This window comes from Equus caballus, chromosome 2 (assembly GCF_041296265.1).
Source record: "Equus caballus isolate H_3958 breed thoroughbred chromosome 2, TB-T2T, whole genome shotgun sequence".
Taxonomy (NCBI): domain Eukaryota; kingdom Metazoa; phylum Chordata; class Mammalia; order Perissodactyla; family Equidae; genus Equus; species Equus caballus.
This window is the reverse complement of record NC_091685.1, coordinates 13,610,662-13,629,318: the sequence shown is the minus strand read 5'-3', so window position 1 is coordinate 13,629,318 and position 18,657 is coordinate 13,610,662. Positions and strand designations below refer to the sequence as shown.

Here is an 18,657-nt window from a genome sequence, read left to right as displayed (position 1 = left end):
CTCGCGAAGTTCCCGGCAGGCCCTGCGCTCTGGGGTGTGGCCAGACGAGAGGGCGGCCCCAGGCGCCTGCAGCCCCAGCCAAGACTACGTCTCCCAAAAACCTCCGCGGGGCGCCGCTGACTGGCGGAAGCGAGGCGAACGACGGCGTGGTGACGTCTCAGGGACGCTGGCGCGCGGGATTTAAACTGCGGCGGTTTACGCGGCGTTAAGATTTCGAAGGGTTAGCAGAGTGCCGGCTTCCTGGTATTTCGCGTTTCTCTTCCCGGTGCGCCTGCCGACTGCCCATGGACTCGTCGCTTCAGGCCCGCCTGTTTCCCGGTCTCGCCATCAAGATCCAACGCAGTAACGGTGAGAGCGGGGTCGCGAGGCCCAAGGGACCCGTGGGCCGCGAGACGGCTGAAATTACTGCCCTTCCCTAAACGGCAGGACCCTGAGACAGTGTTGCGGATTCCCCTCGCCCAGGTCCAGGTCTCTGCACTGGCAGTCGGTCTTCCCTACCCAGGGCTAGGGGCCTCTGCCCTGGCAGTGGGTCCCCTCCGCGTCCTCCAGGAGTGGGCGGGGCTCCTCCATGGCAATGAACCTCCCAGGGAAGTTAGGATTGCTCGAGTCACTTCCCCTCCAGAGTTCTCCCCTGAAACTGCCCTCGTCTTGTAGGGACCTCAGCTTCCTGGGCCCTCTACTCTCCTATAAATATCGCACATTTGCACTGGGATTCAGAGTAACGAGACAAACAAAATCCCTGCTCTGCAGGAGCTTGCAATTCTGTCCTCTTTTTTGGTTAAGCGGCTACCGCAGTTCTGGCAAGTCTGATACCCGTGCCATCAGGAGACTGGTCGGACATAAGTGTCAGGCGTGAGATAGAGAAACCCGAGGGCGCTAGAGACTCGGTGCTGTGTTGAGGAACAGTTCACCCCGCTGTAGGCTCTCTTTTGAGTGAAGATGAATCCTTATCCCCTGCAGCTCGGTTTTAAGACCTGTTCCCTGCCTACTTCACTATGGGATGTTCTAAGGGTGAAAGGCCAGGAGGCTTGTCTTCTCATGTTAAAAAGGAAAGGTCCCTTCCTTCAGGTCAACTCCACACTGAGTCTCTGTGGGACTCTAAAAGTGAAAAAGATGGGTGACTCTGGCCTTTTCATACTCTAGGCTTAATTCACAGTGCCAATGTAAGGACTGTGAACTTGGAGAAATCCTGCGTTTCAGTGGAATGGACAGAAGGAGGTGCCACAAAGGGCAAAGAGGTAGGTTCTATGACTTATGCCTCTACCACATTTAACACTTTCCTACCTAAAAGATCTATGTGGAAGTGGAACTTGGGAGAGCCTTGTTTCTGATGCTGTCTTGTCCTCCCTACTCTTAAACATGGGCTTTGGATTCAGTGGGATTTTATTTAGTGAGCCCTGTTCTAAATTGAAGCAATCAACAGTTTCTGGTGTGTTTGTAGAGAGCAAAGTGCACAGAATCCTAAAACCTTGCTCACCCAAGCTAGCTTCTGAGTGTCCACTGCCTATGATATTGGTTTGGGGAGCCAAATTGATACGCTAGCTGAGGGGAGAAAAGTCTGTTTCTGAAACACTAGATAACAGAAGGCAACTTGTGATGAATGGCACAGATGACTGGTGCTGGAGCAGCTCAGAGGTGGAAACTCATTGAGGATGAGCTGGGCTTGTGGGGGTAGGGTGGGAAGGCTTAGCAGAAACAGTGAGAGGGCCTTTACAGGGACTAGAGAAGGAACTGGCTCCAGGCAATGGAAGGCTCAGGATGCTTGGCAGCTGCAAAAACGCTAAAAAGCTCCAAACTTCTTAGTGAGGCATTCAAAGATTTTTCAAAATCTGATCCCAATCAACTTTTTTCTTTTTGCCAGAGACTCTTCATCTCTGGCACTAAGATGCTTAGGATTTTATTCTGTAGACAGTGGGGAGTCTTGAAAGGATTTTGTGAAGAGGAGAGAAGTGACTAAGACATTTGTTTTAGAAGCATTGCAGTGTGGTGAACAGGTCACCGGGCTAGGTGCATGAAAACCTGGATTCTAGTCTGGCTCTGCCACTACTTTATGTATTCACAGGCATGTTTCCATCCCTCTTAGAAATTATTTCCTCAGCTATAAAATGAGAAAGAATAATATCTACCTCATATGGTCGTTGTGAAGATTTATTCAACAAATCCTTTTGTACTGATTCCAAAAAACCAGACGATGTGTTTGGTGCTGGGAATACAGAGGTGAATAAGGCACACTTGGACCCGCTTTCATGGCGCTGAATGATACAACACATGTAAAGGGCTTGCTTAGCATAATGCCTTATGGTAGATATGCAGATGTTTAAGTGGTATATTTGAGAAATTAAAGGGTTGAATACTTTACATTGTCTGCCCTTGAATCAAGAGGTTCCTAAAATTCCTTTGAACAAGCAATTAGCAGTTCCTTGTGATTTGTTTTTTTGTTTTTGTTGATTGTTTAAAAATACAGTTCTCATTGGGTCTGACTCCAGCTCAAATATTGCCTTTGGAATAAGGTCCAAACTTCTTAGTGAGGCATTCAAAGACCTTTCAAGGTCTGATCCCAGTGAACTTTCTTCTTTTTACTACATACTCTTCTTCCAAAGTATCCTGTGCGAGGCCAGTGGGGCAGCTGCCCGCACTGTGGCCAGGCCTAGTGCCTAGCTGCCTTCACACTCTCACTCTTACTCCTTCCTCCCTGGGTGTTCACCCTGAATCATTAATGTGAGAATTAGTTATTGTCAGAACTTGGGTTAGAACTCTGGTCTCCTGTGTTGTTTATGCTCTCTGTAGTGTAGGGGTTGGGAATGGGGTGTGTGTGTATAGTAAGGGTCTGTTGCTGTCCAAGAAAAGTGGATAGAAGTGTGGTTACTCGAGTACTTGCCAGCTTTTGCATCCAGTGATTCTGTGCTCCTTGTCTATCCCATGCTACTTTGGTGTCTAGCCCTGTGTATGTATGACTTCTCTCCCTCATTTGAATGTGAGCTCACTGAAGGCAAGGATGATATATATGTCTTAATTCTTCTTTGAATCCCTTCCCCCTACGGCCTTATTCGTGCCTAATAAGTGTTGGAATAAGCCAGTTCATAAAGATAGGCGGCATATGTAGAGGTAAAGCTCTCATCCTGGAGTACATGCTTCAGCTCTGTCACATTTCAAGATACAAATAACCAAGTAGGTACCATTTTGGTGGGTTTGAACCTTCTGTGAAGTATGCTGATGAAGTTTGAATTGCTCCTAGAGGGTTTCAGGACTGTGGTGATGTAAACCTAGAATTGTGACCTCACTGCACGCATGAGCAGGACACTGGGACTGGGGAAGAAGTTTCTGGGCCCAGTGGAAAATGTAGGTAGAATTAGGGTTAGGTAGCAGCTCTCGGGAACTTGTCCCTGCCCATAAGATCCTGGAGGGCCCTCCATTTTGACTATCACTGGGACGGTTAGAACCTGTTTCCTCCTCTGTATCAGCCAGCAAGAGGTGCTCTGGGGGCTGTGCCCGGCAGGACCCCACTGCCCAGCAGAACAGTAGGGGAGCCAAGTGGCCTAGATCTACTGCGAACTTCCTGTTTGCCTGCCTGTCTGCCTTCCTCTTCACCTTGTTCTCATCACTGACATCTACCATTGGCTTGGAATCAGAAACCAATATCCATCTAGATGGTAAACCATGACTAAGGAATAAATACTTGTTTATTATTAGTACTTGGAACCTAAAGTTGGTAAAAATCTGAATCTAGGGATAGCCTTGATGGTGAGATGCAATTGGATTGAACAAGCTGTGTCGTTCCACTGAAACTTTTGCTTGCTCTGTGCAGATTGATTTTGATGATGTGGCCGCAATAAACCCAGAACTCCTACAGCTTCTTCCCTTACACCCGAAGGACAACCTGCCCCTGCAGGAGAATGTAACGGTCCAGGTAGGTGCCTGTCATCTGGCTGAGCCAGCGCCCCAGAGGATTCTCTTGGCCTGTTGGCTTTTTGCTGGTTTGTTTTCTGGGACTGCCTGGGACTTGAGCACAGCACATGGGCCCAGGAAGGGCCTTGAAAATTGATAAGAGCCATATATTGTGGTGGTTTGTTTTGTTTTTCAGAAACAAAAACGCAGATCAGTCAACTCCAAAATTCCCGCTCCCAGGGAAGGTAAATGGATTTCTGCTGGCTTATTATCATGGGTTTTGTGTCAGGAATAATGTTTCTAGGACTCAGGAAGCTGTGAAGTAGAGTCATTGCTCTAGTTTAGCAGGTGGCTTCTATGTGGGCTTGAGTCCTGCCCTGTCTTCCAAGCATCTATCTCAGTGAGGAAGAATCCAACCTACAGGGAGGGGGAAACGGGACGTTGGTCAAAGGGTACAAACTTTCGGTTACGCAAGATAAATAAGTTCTGGAGATCTCATGTACAACATAGGGCCTATGATTAACGATACTGTATTGTATACTTAAAAATTTACTGTGAGGGTAGATCTTATGTTAAGTGGTCTTACCACAAAAGGAAAAAAAAAACAAAGGGAGTGGAAGGAAACTTTTGGAGGTGATGGGTAAGTTTATGGCATTGATTGCGATGATGGTTTCATGGGTGTATACTTATCTCCAAACCCATCAAGTTGTACATGTTGCTCTCTACGGCTTTTTGGATGTCAATCATACCTCAATAAAACGGTTTGGGGGAAAAAAAGAATCCAGCCATCCAAGCTACAGCTCTTAGGCCCAGCTCTCAGGAATCTGGTGTATTTGGGGAATTTGCTGACTGGCCCAGAAGTCTTTCCTGTAGAATCCAAAGCAGTAATCAGCCATTGGCAGGCTTGTTTGCTTTCCTCAGGGGAACAGTGTGCCTTGGAGTGAGGTGGTGAGCAGGCTGTGAGAAAAGCTAGGTCTGGGCTCTTTAGAACTATAGTTGGTGGTGCTATGGAGATCTGGGAGTCCGGTAGGATGGGAAGAAATAATAGCATTGCCTCGAAGTCCAGGAGAAGCTTGGGCTTTCTCTGCAGACGTAGTTAGCATGAACCTACTTTGACTCCAGTTGCCTGTGACCAAAGCAGGTAGCTGTAGGCACAAACTGCCCAAGAAACCCAAGCTTATCACTCAGAGCCACCTATGCCTCACAGCCGGCACGGCCTCTCCAGCCCAGGGTCCATCACTGCCCTGACATGATCCGGCTGCCTCAAAGGCCCCGAGACTATTTGGCTGGAGCTTCAGGTTCCTGGGGCCTAGGGTGAAAGGTGGTGCAGTTGTGAGCTTGGACTGGGCATGTAGTGGGGTGTTGCTGGCCCTCGCTGGCTATACTGGAAGGACCTGCAGGAGAGCTGGGGTAGCTGCTGTCTCACTCCACGTGCATGACCCCAAAGGATATTGCCACAGCTCCTTTTAATGGAAAAAAATCTTAGTAAAGGTGCATGCTATTGAACAGTAGAAATGAAACACAAGATTACAAATCTTTTGGGGAAGAAGAAAACTATAATAATTCATGCTCTTTCTGAAAGATGTGGATTATCTAGAGAGCCGTCAGATCAGCCTAAACTTAGGAGCGTCAGAAATTCAGTACGAGCTGATGTTTGCCTATATGATACCATGTATTCTACTTCCAAACTTATGACATTTTATAGATGAATTATTTCTCTCTTATGGAGGGAAACTTTATAAATGGGTAGAAATTGACAAGAATTCAAGTATAACTCAATTCTTTCTCTCAGTTAAGCATTCTTTTAAGATTCCAGAAAAATCAGTGTAGCTGATCCCATGGGTTTCTGATGATGTGGCCCAGGCCTGCTCTGTGAAGCATCCTGGAGCAGTGGGAGAAGCCCGGACTTTGGATGTCCTGGGTCCACATCCTGGCCCTGACACTTAACTAGTTGAATGACTTGGGCAAGTTGCTTAATTTCTCGGAGCCTTAATGTCCCCTTCCATTAGATGGGAATACTGATAGTTACCTTATAATGTTGTTTTGAGGCATGGGAAGATTGTAGAATGGTTTGTGCTGCTGCTAAGAATAATAATGCTTTTTGTTCAGAAATTAAGTCTATCTCTGGAAATGATTTCAGATTGGCTGTAGGTCCCTCCCTTTACTCAAGACATGGCTCTTGTGGGAGTTATCCCTGTCCTCAGGAGCTCTCAGATCTGCAGAATGTGAACAAATTAGTTTTGGGGTCTCTAGTACTTGGCCTTTCTAATTTGCCTTTCCTTGGGTGGAAGGAGTGGGAAGTTGGTGGGCTCCTTTCCTGGTGGTTGGGACCCGTCTCACTGTATATAGAATCTTGGAGGGTTGCCTCCGACCACGCCCCTATTGCCCCCGTCGGCCCTCCTGATCACGCTGCACTGACTGGCTGCTGCCCTGGGTTCTTCAGGTCTCCGAGGCCGCTCCACTCGCATGTCCACCGTCCCAGAGGTTCGCATCACCACTCAGGAGAATGACATGGAGGTGGAGCTGCCTGCGCCTGCAAATTCCCGCAAGCAGTTTTCCATTCCCAGTGAGTAATGATTCTCTTCTCCCTCTTTGAGGCCCTGGAGCAGCTCCTCCTCACACATTGCCCTAAACCTGTTCTGGAATATCCTGGGATTCTTACACAACCCTGGCTTCAGTGCTATTCTGCCCCTGCCCTACTGCTCCCTTATCTGGAAATCATCTCATTTTACTTTTTAAAACTTTATTGAAAAAATATATGTATACAGGAAAGTGAACATATCATTGAGTATATAGTTCACGAACTGAACACACTCAAGTAACTAACACCCAGATCACACAGAGCCATCATTACATCTTATATGTATAGCAAATTCAGCTCCACTAAAAAGAAGGTAAACAAAAGGGTCAGGACCAGGTTTGGGAAGTAATGAGTCGTCGTGGCTTGTACCTTTCTGGATTGAATCAATATGGTTAGTTGTTGCTCAGGTTCCCATTATTCCTGGCTTTTCAGTCTTTGTTCCCATTTACCACCTGGGTTCAAGCTTTGGAGAAGTCAGAAAGGCCTGGCTCTTCTCCCAAATGAGTAGAAAGGCCTGGCCTGGCCACCCACACTTAGGTCAAGCCTAAAGAATTCATGCCTTTAAAGGCTTTTCCCTTCATGGTGAAGCCCATACTGAGCTACTCACACCCCATTTAAGGCTTTTTGATTCCGGGAGCAGTGCTTGCGGAGAGACTGGTCTGGTTCAGGTGTGGGCAGAGGTGAAGGGAGGAGCCCGAGCCCTTGCTGAGCTGGCAGTCAGCAGCCCTCCTCCCACCCCGGACCTGCTAGGGCTCAGATGAGCACAGCTGCCGTATGCCTGCCTGCTTCTCCAGTGACTCTCATTCCCCCACAGCCGGCCCCCCTAGGCCCTCCTGCCCTGCAGTGGCTGAAATACCATTGACGCTGGTCAGCGAGGAGGTGGAAGAGCAAGTCCACTCCATCCGAGGCAGCTCTTCTGCAAACCCTGTGAACTCAGGTAGACGCCCTGAGCTGTCTTGCTGCCCTGCTCCTAGTACAGGACAGGTAGTTACGTTCTGTCCCAGACTTGGCCTGCCTTGGCACCTGAGTTCAAACCATGTCACATGGGGGCACATTTCCCTATGGCCATGGAATCAGTCTTTCACAAGAGGTCACCCCGTCACTGCCAGCAGGACCCCTCTAGGGTAACTGAGGTGTTGTCACAGCTAAAGTCTTGGCCGGCACCTGAAGAACAGCCCAGAATGACCATCAAGACCAAGCAGGGATGGTCTCACAGCTTCTGGTTGTTGAGAAAACGCCACAGAGAGACCTTGGGTTAGACCTGGAGTGCTACCATTAGCAAGTCTTTACTTTGTGGGCTTGGCCATCCCAAGAGACACGCTGTTGCTTCCTCTCCTTGCATATGGTGATTTAAGAGCAAGGGACTAGAGAAGGCCCAGTCCTGGGAACACCCAGGATGCAGTACAGCAGCCAGATAAGAACAGGCCGGCCTAGACAGGTAAAAGAGAGGGCTTCCTTTTTGTTTTTCCCCTTAGTTCGGAGGAAATCATGTATTGTGAAGGAAATGGAAAAAATGAAGAACAAGCGAGAAGAGAAGAGGGCCCAGAACTCTGAAATGAGAATAAAGCGAGCTCAGGTACCTTCCTTGGGGAGCTAGGACGAGGGTCTTCGGACAGGTGTCTTTAACTGCAGCCTTGTCCGCAATAGAGATCTGGCTGGACCCCAGCACTTCTGAGGCTCCAATTCTGATATCCAGGAAGTTTAACTGATTTCTCATCAGGATTTAGAAAGCAAACAATTCAGATACTTTTCTGAAGACCCTCAGATGAGGAATATTTCATGCTAGTGGGGCTGCTGGGCACAGTTGCCTGCTTTCCCCTGACCTCCTAGCTGTGCATATGTAGGGGTGCTGCAATGGAGTTCCAGTGTGGAGCGTTTCCCTTTAGTTGGGCTAATTGCACCAGGGAATCCCAGCCTGCTGGTCTCCTAAGATGGCGACCAGTGGCTCTTGCTCCAGTTCCTAGAGTGGTTTGGTACATGCCTAGGACCCCTGCCAATCTCTGTTCCAGGGCTTTGTTCCTGGGTTCTCAGCCTAGAGCCAGGGTGAGAGGAAGTGAGATTGTGTTGGGGGCTCTGTGAGCTCTGAAGGGCCATGTGCGTATAAAGAGCTGTTGCTGCTGCTTAGCACTGAGGTGTGAGAGCACTTACATCTTAGCAGTCAGCCCTTTGTTGATCTTGTCCCAAACAGGAGTATGACAACAGCTTTCCAAACTGGGAATTTGCCCGGATGATTAAAGAATTTCGGGCTACTTTGGAATGTCATCCACTTACAGTGACTGATCCTGTAAGTAAACCCAAAGGGCTTCTACCTCCTTCCTAAGTAGGTGTACAATTTAGAGACAGGAAACTTCTCTTAAGGGAGTGAGAGCATGCAGGAATCTTCACTCACCCTCGAGGGTTTTGTTAATAACCTTTGGTGGGTTGGAGCTGGTGAGGCCTGGATGGGAGAGTCTGATCTTTATAAACTCCCCTCCATACACACACACCCCCCCCGACAGCCTGCTTCCATAGGTTGGCTATAGTCTTACTAATAATCATGAAATTGTGCTGAAACCTCTTGTAGGCAGCAGCGTGAGAAAACTGGGAAGAAAATTCAGAGCTACTTTCTTGTGTTCTGGAGTAATTATGGGGGAGGTGGGGTCCTAGCATTAGATCTTGGCCCCTGACTGGGCCAGATACGGGATTAGAAGGGGAGAGGTTCTGGACAAGCTTCCTTTCCATATTGCTCTGATCTTGTTGCTGGTTGGTTGTCTTCTCATCCTCTTGAAGATTGAAGAGCACAGGATCTGTGTCTGTGTTAGGAAACGCCCACTGAATAAACAAGGTAAGCCTGTTCATTCAGTCAGAAGGAGGCTTTGGATGGACTGAGGGTTCCCCTGTGTCCAGGGAACATGCCCTGAAATACTGTCCTTCTGCAGAATTGGCCAAGAAAGAAATTGATGTGATTTCCATTCCTAGCAAGTGTCTCCTCTTGGTACACGAGCCCAAGTTAAAAGTGGACTTAACAAAGTATCTGGAGAACCAAGCATTCTGCTTTGACTTTGCCTTTGATGAAACAGCTTCGAATGAAGTTGTCTACAGGTTAGCCCCTTGCCTCTTTTTTTCCCTCCTTCAACCTCACTCTTTCCTCTTTTCACTATGGGACATCGTAGTAACACCACTCACAGGCGTGCTGAACTCTGAAGCCTCCCTGGTGTCCTCTGTTTTCTTTGGATCAGCCATCAAATAGAGCTGGCATCTGGCACCAGAACCTCTCTCAAGGTTGACAAACTACAGCCCATGGGCCACGTTTGGCTTGCAATCCCTTTTTACATAGCTCTTAAGAATGGGTTTTATGTTTTTATAGGACTTTAAAATAAAAAGAAAGATATAGGAATGAGAGAGCTATGTGGCCCACAGAGCCTAAAATATTTTAGGCTCCTACTTTAGAGGGTTTCCTTTGATCTTTGTAATGTATCTTATGCTAGAAGTTGCCTGGTAAGCTCAGGCTTTCATCTGTGTCTCCAGGGTCAGAGGAGGGGCTGGTGGCTCAGTTAGCGTGTGGGCCATCACCCTGTTCCTGCCAGGTCAGCCCAGCCCTCCCCAGCTGGCCAGGAGAAGTTCAGACTTTAAGTGGGGTCAGGTGGGACCACTGCATGAGCGGAGTCTGCTGCTTGGAAGGAGGGCCAGGAGTTCTGCGGTGGAAGGGCAGCAGGACCACGTTCCAGGGAGCTCATTTTGGGGAGAGATGCTCACTCTTCCCTATCCTTTCTCTTAGGTTCACAGCAAGGCCACTGGTACAGACAATCTTTGAAGGGGGAAAAGCAACCTGTTTTGCATATGGCCAGACAGGAAGTGGCAAGACACACGTGAGTATTCGGCCTGGCAGGGAGTGAGCCTGCCCATGGTGCGACGCTGGGTCCCTGACAAGGATGACAATGAGTTTCTTGCAGAAAGTCCCCTTAGTGCAGATGCCCCACCACCAGTTACTCCTGCTGTGCCAGGTGCAGCGAGGGGCCTTTGCAGGTCCAGCCTCCTGGCTTTTGTGTGGTCCACCGTGGCAGTGGAGCCAGAGTGCTCTGGCTTAGGCCAAGGGCCCCTTACCACTGTCTTCTGCCCCTTCCCTTTGCAGACTATGGGTGGAGACCTCTCGGGGAAAGCCCAGAATGCATCCAAAGGGATCTACGCAATGGCCTGTAAGTAGTGTGTTCTGCCACAGTGGGGCTGGGCACAGAGAGGCAGGCTGCTTACTTAGCCCAGGCTCTCTCCCACAGCTCGGGATGTCTTCCTCCTGAAGAATCAGCCCCGCTACCGGAACCTGGGCCTGGAAGTCTATGTGACATTCTTCGAGATCTATAATGGGAAGGTAGCTGGCAGGGAGCCCTCTGTTTATGCTCTTGGAGCCCCTGAACTTTCTAAAACCTTGAGGTTGGCTAGAAATTGTAGAAGCCAAACAACCAAAGGCCACTCTGTCCTTTTGGCCACTCTGTCCTGCCATGCATGGGAGGTTTCATCTGACGGTGGGATGGTACCCAAGTTCAACAAGTTTGGCAAGAATACTCCTCAGGGCTCCCTCTCAGATGGGAGGTTTGTCTTGTGCCCTGTCCTTCCTCGACCCACCTCTCATAATTCTTTCTCTCCTTCCCCCGATTGTGCACATTCCTTCTCCTACTCATATTCTCTCTCTATCTATATATCTTGCTACCTCTCTATACTCCATATGCTTTTGCAGAGCTGCCTTCCCTGGAGCAGGATCTAGATGATAATAAAATAGCTAACGTTGCTTATTAATATGTTATCATATGCTAAGCATAATATTCTATTCTAAGCACTTTATTTGTCTCAGCTCTTTCAATCCTCACAGCAGGCCTATGAGGAATTATGTCACTATGGTACAGATGAGAAACAAGGCTAGGTGGTTAAGCACTTGCCCAAGCTGACACAGCTAGTAAAGTAGCAGAGTCACATCAGACTGAGGCAAGTGTACTGTCCTCTGCTAGTCTGATGTCTGCCAAGCTTAGCTTCTCCCTGCCTTTCCTGCTGCCAGCCCTTGTCTTCAGGGCTGGGACAGGCCCTGAAGGAGGGCAGAGTCAGGTGGGGTGCCTGAGGCCTGATGGCCTTAGTCTTGTTCCCCTGCCTGGCACAGCTGTTCGACCTGCTCAACAAGAAGGCCAAGCTGCGTGTGCTGGAGGACGGCAAGCAGCAGGTGCAGGTGGTGGGGCTGCAGGAGCACCTGGTTAACTGTGCCGACGACGTCATCAAGATGATCGACATAGGCGGTGCCTGCAGGTCAGAGTTCTGGCTGCGGGGGAAGGGGCCACCTTTTAATGCCCAGTTCAAGTGACAGACTAGCTCTGAGCCCATTGCCGTTTCCACAGAACCCCGCTTCCGCCAGCACGATGAGGGCTGTGAAGGCCTCTCAGAGGTCTCAATGGGGCGGATGGCCCAGGGCCAGAGGCTCATCAGGAACAAGTCAAAGTGGCCTAAATCTAGCCACAGCAGGCTTCATTCCCAGGCTCCTACCCCAAAGCCATGCCTCCTGACTTCTCTGGGTTTCTCCTTGCTGTTCCCTCCCTCTGTGGTGGGAGACAGGAGCTGTGGGTCTGTTCTAGGCTGGAAGTGATGGGGCTCTAGCTCCCGTGGAGAGGTAGGGAAGCCCTCTTCCACCAGGGCCCTAAGTGTGGTACAGTGGGTGCTGGGCACCTTGTGGAGGCCCAGGGAGGGGGCTGCCCTCTGCAGGGCCCTCAAGTTTTGTCAAGTAGATCATGACTGCCCCTCCTTCCCTGTGTGCCCTGCAGCAGAAGCAACTCATCCGTCCCCACGTCCTTATGGCACCCCAGGTCTGGCCAAGGCCCTAGCACAGAATCCAGTCCTTTCACTGCCAGGAAAACCTACTAGGTCCAGAGCTAGAGGAAGAGCTGCTGCCCAGGGTGGGCAGAGCGGAAGTCTGGGACAAGAAGACACGATACTTCTTAGAGTCCTGACCTGTGGCCCTCTCTTACCAGAAAGCTCACTGGTGTGGACTGAGGTGGCTTGGACTTAGGTGCCATGGTGGCTGGTGACCCCAAAAGCTCATAGCATTTCTTTGCCCTCCTTTGCCACAGGACCTCTGGGCAGACATTTGCCAACTCCAACTCTTCCCGCTCCCACGCCTGCTTCCAGATTCTTCTTCGAGCCAAAGGGAGAATGCATGGCAAGTTCTCTTTGGTGGATCTGGCAGGGAACGAGCGAGGCGCAGACACTTCCAGTGCTGACCGGCAGACCCGCATGGAGGGGGCAGAAATCAACAAGAGTCTCTTGGCTCTGAAGGTAGCAGGGGCTAGCTTGAGGTGGTTGGCCTGGGGAGCTGCTGGTGGAGGGAGAGAGGGGCCTCAGCTCTGCCTGCTGCCCCACAGGAGTGCATCAGGGCCTTGGGACAGAACAAGGCTCACACCCCGTTCCGCGAGAGCAAGCTGACACAGGTTCTGAGGGACTCTTTTATCGGGGAGAACTCAAGGACCTGCATGGTGAGTAGGGTCGCTTTGGAGGTGGTCCAGGAGGACATTTAGTCCCGTCCCTGGGCAGCAGGCCCGGTGCCCTTGGCTGTCTGGGTTTCTGGGCTCTAACTTGACTGGGCTTCAGCCCTGCCTGCAGCACCAGGCTCCTCTTTGCCTACCCAAGAGAGGAGGAAAGGATCTCCCTTTACTGTATGTCTGGGCAGCTCGTGGTTTGGGGGAGGTCATTCCTGCCTTATCAGGTCGAAAGGGGGCTCCAGAATTCAGAAGGAGGACCTTTAGGGAAGCTGGAGGGGAGTCTTCGCCTCTTCTGTGGCTTCCCTCAGGTTCACAGGCCCCAAGCCTAGGAAATAGGCTAGAGCACTGCTATGGCCTTGAAGGCTTTTTGCCTCCTTCCTTATTTTATCCACAAGCTCTTCTAGCTAGGGTCTGCCCTCCCCTCCAGGGAACATCCTCTCCCCTGTCTGCTGGGGAAGGTGAGGATTCCCGACTAAGCTCTAGAGCCTTCTCTCTGAGACATTATCCCTGAGCCTAGGTGAACTGAAGTTTCCAGCAAGAGCCACAGAGCCTTGAGATGTGACCTTAGTAAGAGGAATGGGTCAGTAAAGAGATACAGAGGCAGGAGGTAATCATGTGCCTTTAAAGGCAGGGAACCAACTTTTAAGGTGCCTTAATTTTTAGTGGCTGTGGGACAAGTTGCCTGGCACAGAGCGGGTGCTTAAGGAGCTCTCCCCTCAGATAGCATGTGGGTATCAGCGGCTTGAAAACACTCTTCCTGGCAGCCCGTCCAGAAGCAGTTTGTCTAGCACCCTGCCCCCATGATCCTCAACCTTTGACTGCCCTTTTGCAGATTGCCATGATCTCACCGGGCATAAGCTCCTGTGAATACACTTTAAACACACTAAGATATGCAGACAGGTACTAGTACCTACGGCCAGGTGGGATGGGGAGAGGGGTGGGGGGGGGAAGGAATGGCAGTGATGAGGGGGGAGGCTCTGGGACCTCAGTGCCTACTGCGCACTCTTCTGTGACTCGGTGAATCTGAGGCTTGGGAGTTTAGTCATGATGCTAGAAGGTCTGTCCCAATCCCCAGTGGGATCTGAGATCTTGTTTCCTCAGGGTCAAGGAGCTGAGTCCCCACAGTGGGCCCAGTGGGGAGCAGCCAACTCAAATGGAAACAGAAGAGATGGAAGCCAGCTCCAACGGGGCCCTGATCACAGGCAATGTAAGGGACAAGGTGGGGTCAGGCAAGACAGAAGTATGGTTGCTGAGATGGCAAGTGGTCCATACTGCTATGTGTCTCCTTTTGGCCCCCTTAGTTCTCCAAGGAAGAGGAGGAACTGTCTTCCCAGATGTCCAGCTTTAATGAAGCCATGACTCAGATCAGGGAGCTGGAGGAGAGGGCCGTGGAAGAGCTTAAGGAGATTATACAGGTGGGAAGCTGGCCCTGGCCAGGGAGGGACTGGATATCCCCCATAGCACAGGCCCTCAGCACCACTCCTTGAACGGAACTTGGGCTTTGCTCCCACGGGTCTTCAGGTTGGGAGGGCGAGAGGCAGCCCTCTACACTAGCACTTCTTAATTCTCTACCTGTTCATCCAGTGTTCTTCCGGGGCAGCTAATTACCACACTGCCTTCTCCAGCCGGGCCCACACTAGCTTTGCTCCATCCTCCTAGCCACAGGGAGTCTCTCTCCTCCATGCTCCTGATTGATTTATGTGCAGGGACCTCGTCTTGTTTATTCAGTGAATGCTCGGCGAGTACTTTTCTATAAGGCAGCTCCTGTGCTGAGACCAAGGACCAAAAACAAGAAGTATGGATAGTAGGCCCTCAAGTAAGATTTGACTACTCCTGATACTTCTATTTACAAGCCAGTTTCCTTGCGAAAGTCATTTGGCCTCACTGGGCCTCTGTTTCTTCATCCCGAAAATGGGTAAGACAGGATGTCTTCTCTGAGGATTAAGTGATACGCTTTTATAGCACTCAGCAGTGCCCAGCATGTGCTCGGTGTTTGGTAAGTGGTAGATGCTAGGGCTGCTCTGATGCCCACTATGGGCAAGCAGGTACAGGGAGAGGCCCCAAAGTGCATCCCAGTGTCGGGGGTGTTCTGTGCAGAGCAGAAAGGAAGAGCTCAGGCACTTAGAACTGAGGTGGGAACGTGAAGGATAAATGTTTGGGCGTGTCCTCCCTCTCTGGAGAGCTCAAGGGTACAAATCTTTGAAAGGACTTGAGCTGATGATAAAGGGAGATTAAGGCTGTGGACGACAGATCAGCAAGGACCTGATACTAAAGGGCCTTATGGTTCATTACCAAAGGCCTGGACTTTGTTGAGGGCAGTGGATGCCTTTGAAGGGAGGTAAGCAGAGTGGTGCCATGGTCATACCAGAGCTTTAGGTACATCACTGTGGCCACAGTGCAGAGCCTGGTTGAGGACATGGGAAGAGCATGAATAGAGGCAGTTATGAGTTAAGAGCCCTTAGGAGATTGCTGGAAGGAGTCTGAGAGAGATGTTGGTGCCTAGACTGAGTGTGGTCATGGCCATGGGATTGGAGTGAGGACGTGAGATTCAAGAACCATTTAAGGGGTGGAATTGGTAGGATTTAGGGGCAAGGAGGGTGAAAGAATAAAGTTACTGCTCATAAAAAAAAAGTTGCTCAGATTTGTGGCTTGGGCATCAAAACAGATGATGGCATTATTTGACATAAGGAACAGGGACAAGTTAGGGTAAGGAAGAAGATGAATTCAAGCCGAGGATTTCTGCAGGGGAGGGTCAGGAGGCAGGGTTTGGGCCAGGCTTGGAGGAATGGGTGTCGTGCACAGGTATCTGCATTGCAGGTGATAGGACCCCAGGAAAAATTTGCTACATTGGTTTGGTGATTATTGAACTGACAGGGTCCTCCCTGTGTCGTTGCAGCAAGGGCCAGGCTGGCTTGAGCTCTCCGAGATGACCGAGCAGCCGGACTATGACCTGGAGACCTTTGTGAACAAGGCAGAGTCTGCCCTGGCCCAGCAAGCCAAGCACTTCTCAGCCCTGCAAGGTGGGTGCAGCTGGAGGATGGGGCCTGTGCAGGTGATGGCAGCTCTGCCCTGAGGGAATGGGGCTCTGCGATGCCCACTAACCCTAAGTGCACCCCCCCTTCCAGATGTCGTCAAGGCCTTGCGCCTGGCCATGCAGCTGGAAGAGCAGGCCAGCAAACAAATAAGCAGCAAGAAACGGCCCCAGTGACGACTGCAAATAAAGATGTTTGTTCTCACACCCAGCCTTTCCCCATCCCCTTCCCTCCCCAACGAACTTTGGGCACCTGGTGGGTGTAGTCAGGGTCTGAGCTGGGACAGACTTTGGCAAATGCCAAGTATGAGGGCATCTGGGCCCAGGGGAGGGGTCAGAATGACATGGGACACTACTTCCTCTTCCTCAGTTATAGCCCTGAAGGGAGCAAGGAGAGGAGGGGGGAGCTTAACTCCTGTGTGTCACCCTTCTTTCCAAGAGGGGAAGGCCCTCTGGTGTAGAGTTTCCCCTGGGCGGCGTTTGCCCGTGTGGACTGGCTGCTGGCACAGGGCTCCCTGGGGCTGTCCTGGCTCTGGGCAGAGAGAGGGCGCCTTTAGTCCAGCTCTCAGCTGGCTCTGGCCTGCCTTTCACTCCCTTGGTCTGGGCGCTAATGTGTCTTGTACTTTAAAAAAAGTTTTTGGCACCTCTTCTTCCTTGCTATTTTTTGAGGCCCAAGAGGAGCCCTGCTGTTTTCTGTTTTATGTGTTTATATATTGTCTCACAATAAAGAAAGAGGAAAAAAAACTAGCCTGTTGAGTGGTGTGTGGGAAGGGGCCTGAGACATGTCTGAGCCTTCTGGCCTAAGGCCACTACTGGGTAGTGTTAACTGCTCTGCCCAGGAGGCCAGATCCGTGCCTGCAGTTTCAGTGCCGTGCTGAGGGCTCCCACCCCTGCCTTGTTCAGTGCTCACTAGGTCCCGGGCCCTCTCCTGGGGACAGGGGCTATGAGCAGAAAACAGATGGCGCCCTGTCAATTACAGTCTGCTCAAGGCATGTTACAAGATTCCGCGGAACACTGACAGGAAAGAAAGCACGCGGCTGGCTGGACAGGGGAGGATCTGATGGGCAACACCAGTTTGGTCTTGAAAAATGAGTAGCAGTTTGCCAGGTGGACTGAGGACCCAAGCACAGAGCCTGGGCACTTTGGGAACTGGAGGATTCCAGATTCCTTGTCGTGGAGCATGAATTATCTGAAGGGTAATGTGCCACTAAGAGGATTTTAGCCTAGGAGGCACACAGTCAAGTGTGTGTGATAGAAAGGCCGCAGTTAGGGAGGCGAGTGGGCAGCATGGGGCATGTGGGCAACTGCAGAAACTCCAGAGAAGCTTGGGGTCGGGCAGATCAGATTCCAGACCAGGTTCTGGCCCCTCAGCCTCGGTTACTTCATTGGTAAAATGGGGGCATTCTCTACCTCAGGGTGAGACAATTATGTGTTTGAGGCATCATTAAATAACCAAATACAGGACTTGGATTCAGAAATTTGGCTAAGTCAGAAGTTCGACAGAAATGGCACTAGCTCTGAGGCCTTAAAAGTTTCCAGACACCTAACTTTTCCCCTCATCTGTAAAATGAGGCCACCGATACTCACCTCACAGAATTGGAAAGATTAAATGAAAGAATGCCACTAGACCAGACTACCTTCTCACCTGGAATATCATATGAGTCCCTAACTGGTCCCCTGCTTGAATCCTTGATGCCAGTGATCCATTCTCCCCAAGCAGCCAGAGGAATCCTCATAAATTATCCCCAGCTTGGAACCCTTTAATAATGTCCTTTTGCACAAGGGATAAATTCTTTTTCTTCCCACCCCACCGTGACCCCCCGTGTGGAAGATTGGCCCTGAGCTAACATCTGTTGCCAATCCTGGTTTTTTTTTTGCTTGAGGAGGATTGGCCCTGAGCTAACATTTGTGCCCATCTTCTACTTTGTTTGTGGGATACCTGCCACACCATGGTTTGATGAGTGGTGTAGGTCCGTGCCCAGGATCTGAACCTAAACCCCGGGCTGACAAAGCGGACTGCGCTGAACTTAAGCACTATGCCACCAGGCTGGTCCCAGGGATAAATTCTGAATGTCCTATTGTGGCCTATGGCCCTGCCTAGTCAGCTCCTCAGCTTTTGGTTCAGTTGGAATGTAATTTGGGCAGAACAGTTTGGAGGCTAACAGCCCAGCTTCTGAAGCCACACTGAAGAGTGGGATCCTAGCTCTGTGACTGCAGAACATCAAGTGGGTTGTTTAAGCTCTTTGTGCTATCTGTGAAATGGGGATAATACTGGTAGAGAGTTGTTATGGAAATTGTTACTATACACACAGCAGTAAGTAAAATGTCTCACACTTAATAAGTGCTATATAAGTGCTAGCTATTTAAGCACATAAGAACAAATATTTTTGTTTTATTTAATACTGTAGCCACATATCCACAATGTCTAGAACATATGGTAAGCACACAATGTCTATTTTTGAATGAATGAATAAATGCATTCTACCACTCACTGTTCTCCAACTGCACTGGTTTATATGCCAGGGCTTTTTTTAAAATAACAGCTTTATTGAGATATAATTCACATACTACAAAATTCACCCTTTTAAAGCGTACAACTCAGTGACTTAGTATACTCATTGAATTGGGCAATCATCATTACTACTCTCCGAACATTTTCATTACCCAAA

General features: G+C 50.0%; 1 protein-coding gene across 5 annotated transcripts; it reads left to right on the top strand.

Moving 5' to 3' along the window:
• Positions 1-112: 112 nt before the first annotated feature.
• On the top strand, positions 113-16,735 carry KIF2C (kinesin family member 2C). 5 transcript variants are annotated; one of them, XM_001496793.7, is made up of 21 exons: positions 113-348; positions 1,144-1,238; positions 3,806-3,907; positions 4,082-4,130; positions 6,329-6,451; positions 7,281-7,403; positions 7,942-8,042; positions 8,655-8,750; positions 9,236-9,290; positions 9,385-9,547; positions 10,224-10,314; positions 10,578-10,641; positions 10,720-10,811; positions 11,592-11,734; positions 12,550-12,754; positions 12,841-12,951; positions 13,790-13,857; positions 14,059-14,164; positions 14,259-14,372; positions 15,854-15,977; positions 16,083-16,735. In XM_001496793.7, exons 1-21 carry the CDS (start codon positions 285-287, stop codon positions 16,163-16,165), a joined length of 2,172 nt encoding a protein of 723 aa, XP_001496843.1. In that variant the 5' UTR covers positions 113-284; the 3' UTR covers positions 16,166-16,735. The 5 variants fall into 5 exon arrangements, with proteins under 5 accessions (XP_001496843.1, XP_070116182.1, XP_070116184.1 ...); XM_070260083.1 differs by having other exon boundaries at positions 247-468; XM_070260081.1 differs by lacking the exon at positions 7,281-7,403 and having other exon boundaries at positions 215-348.
• The last annotated feature ends 1,922 nt before the right edge of the window (positions 16,736-18,657 follow it).

Bases quoted from the DNA above. Each gene is read 5' to 3' on its own strand.
- KIF2C (XM_001496793.7), top strand. From the start codon at position 285: ATGGACTCGTCGCTTCAGGCCCGCCTGTTTCCCGGTCTCGCCATCAAG. The intron at 3,908-4,081 runs GTAGGTGCCTGT...TTTGTTTTTCAG, and splicing joins AGGAGAATGTAACGGTCCAG to AAACAAAAACGCAGATCAGT. The intron at 6,452-7,280 runs GTGAGTAATGAT...ATTCCCCCACAG, and splicing joins CAAGCAGTTTTCCATTCCCA to CCGGCCCCCCTAGGCCCTCC.